We start from the raw sequence: 2,468 nt of genomic DNA on the forward strand, positions 1-2,468 counted from the left end.
GTGCCTGATTGCTAACAATGGCCTTTGGACTTTTGAATTGAATGAAAAAAAAATTTAATTTGATTTTGATTTATATTGATTTCCATAAACAGTGTTCTACCTGGTCCTTTTACTGTGTTCTGCTTTCTTTTTTCATACTACATGCACTCAAAACATGACAACTCTTGTTGAACATAAAGCACTTTACTAAATTTCAATGTATGAAAGATACATGAACAGACATTATTATTATTAGTAGTAGTATTATAATACTTATGTCTTAATTAAAAATATTGTGAATCAGTTTATTTTTGGAATAATCTAATCTTTTCAAAGAGACACTATATTGCCAAAAGTATTCACTCATCTGTCTTCACACGCATTTGGACTTGAGTTACATCCCATTCTTAATCCTTAGGGTGTATTATGATGTCGGTTCACCCTTTGCAGCTATAGCAGCTTCAACTCTTCTGGGAAGGCTTTCCACAAGGGTTCAGAGTTTTTGAACCCTTTTGAATTTTTGACTATAAACACACTCCTAACAAAGACAAAAATAGTGAGAGATTTTACAATGATATTAGTTATATTAATGTAAATAAGCAGTAATGCAAAAGACTGAAATATATGGGTTTTCTGTTTGGTTTTTTAATTCTTTGTGAACTTGGAAGAGAAACGGTAAGTAATAAATAGTAATAAAGTATTCAGGACACAATATAAAATGCCTGCCTGGCCCCTCTCACACTGACATATGTTGAAATTGGCAAGTATCCAACACTGACGAAGCCACATCTGTTTCATCGCTCAACTCTCATTACTCCGCAAAAAATCCCTCTACCTGAAACAAACACTGTCCACTGTCTAATTTGTATCTTACCAAGCATAACTGCATTGAAACTCTGCTGTGATGCTCTGCCACCAATGACGTATTTGCAGCTGCTTTCTCTCTGATTACCCAGTAGTGTCCATTCTTATATACCCAATAGTGTCTTTCTTATTAGCATACTGGAGGAAGACATCTAGAAATAAACAGATTTAGAAACAAATGAATACATAAATGACATAAATGCAGAATTATGTAAATGTATGAATAAATAAAATTAGCTTATAATCACTTTATTTATTTAACTTCTGCCAAAATCAATCTATCTTGACTAAAAAGTTCTCAAAGCTCAAACAAGTGTTCTGATCTTGCACTTTTATTTTTCTTTTATATCAGTTTAGTAGATTCATTCAATGAATTTCAAGGAAAACAGTCCAAAGTTGTTTCTTTATGAATTATGACATAATATTACGAGAGGTAATGTGGGCCCCCCTGGGTCACTACGCTTCTTGTAGGTTGTATATTAGCCTCCAAAGACAGCACAGACCAACAGAACAGAGTCTTCAGTCTGTTTCAGAGCCTGTCAAGCATATACAGTAGGCTACAGTCTGTCTATATCACTCATATAAATGGCTTTTAAATGCATGATTATTGACATTTCAATGACATTCAATGACATGTTATTATAGTTTATATGAATTTGTGGTATTTGTCCCTCTATAATACTCTTGTTTCAGGTGGAATGGACAACATTTCTGGAGTCATTCTCACATTCACAGCACTGAATGAGACCGACGAGATAAGCAAACTTATTATATTTGCTTTTTCTCTTACTAGTTTTTTTCTAACAGTTTTTCTCAATTCAATGCTGATCCTTATTATAGTTGTAGAGAAAACTCTGCATGAACCAATGTATATCTTTTTGGGAAATTTGTGTCTTAATGGTTTGTGTGGAACTGCAGGCTTTTATCCAAAGCTTTTATTTGATTTAATCATGCAAACTACTTCAGTCTCACTTCAAGCATGCATTGTACAAAGTTATGTTGTTTTCATGTATGGAATCGGAGAAATTACAAATTTGAGCGTTATGGCACTGGATAGGTATTTGGCTATATGCAGACCTCTATATTACCACAGCCTAATGTGCCGAGCCACAGTAATGAAACTACTGACATTTATATGGATGTTTCCTTTCTGTACTGTTTTGGTTATTATTTTAATGGCAGCCAGGAATCCCATATGTGGACGACACATGGACAAACTGTACTGCGGAAGCTTTTTCCTGGAGAGACTGGCATGCCAAACACATATTTCTGAAGCAATCATCAAAGGGTTCTTTTTTTTTTTGTTGGATATTCTAATGGCATTTGTGTTTTTTTCCTATATAAAACTAATCATTGCCTGTAAGCAGTCTAAAGTAAATCAGAGTAAGTTCATGAGCACATGTTTACCACACTTAATAGCCTTTTCAAATTTCATGGCATTATCACTGCTGGATGCCTCACACACACAGTTTAACGTAGATCTGCCTCAAACATTACAGCACTTTAATTCAGCTTTGATTTTAGTTATTCCTCCTTTTGTCAATCCCATAATATATGGCATAAAATTAAGCCCAATCAGGACACACGCATTATATTTTGCCAAGAAATTGCAATTTAATGCTTAA

The 2,468-nt window shown here is 34.0% G+C and overlaps 1 protein-coding gene across 1 annotated transcript; it reads left to right on the top strand.

Moving 5' to 3' along the window:
* Positions 1-1,541: 1,541 nt before the first annotated feature.
* Positions 1,542-2,468, top strand: LOC108440188 (olfactory receptor 142-like). Its single transcript, XM_017718949.1, has one exon. It carries the CDS (start codon positions 1,542-1,544, stop codon positions 2,466-2,468), a length of 927 nt encoding a protein of 308 aa, XP_017574438.1.

Source organism: Pygocentrus nattereri, chromosome 16 (assembly GCF_015220715.1).
Source record: "Pygocentrus nattereri isolate fPygNat1 chromosome 16, fPygNat1.pri, whole genome shotgun sequence".
Taxonomy (NCBI): Eukaryota; Metazoa; Chordata; class Actinopteri; order Characiformes; family Serrasalmidae; genus Pygocentrus; species Pygocentrus nattereri.

What these genes read in the sequence shown, in the direction of transcription:
- LOC108440188 (XM_017718949.1), top strand. Translation starts at nt 1,542, where the DNA reads ATGGACAACATTTCTGGAGTCATTCTCACATTCACAGCACTGAATGAG.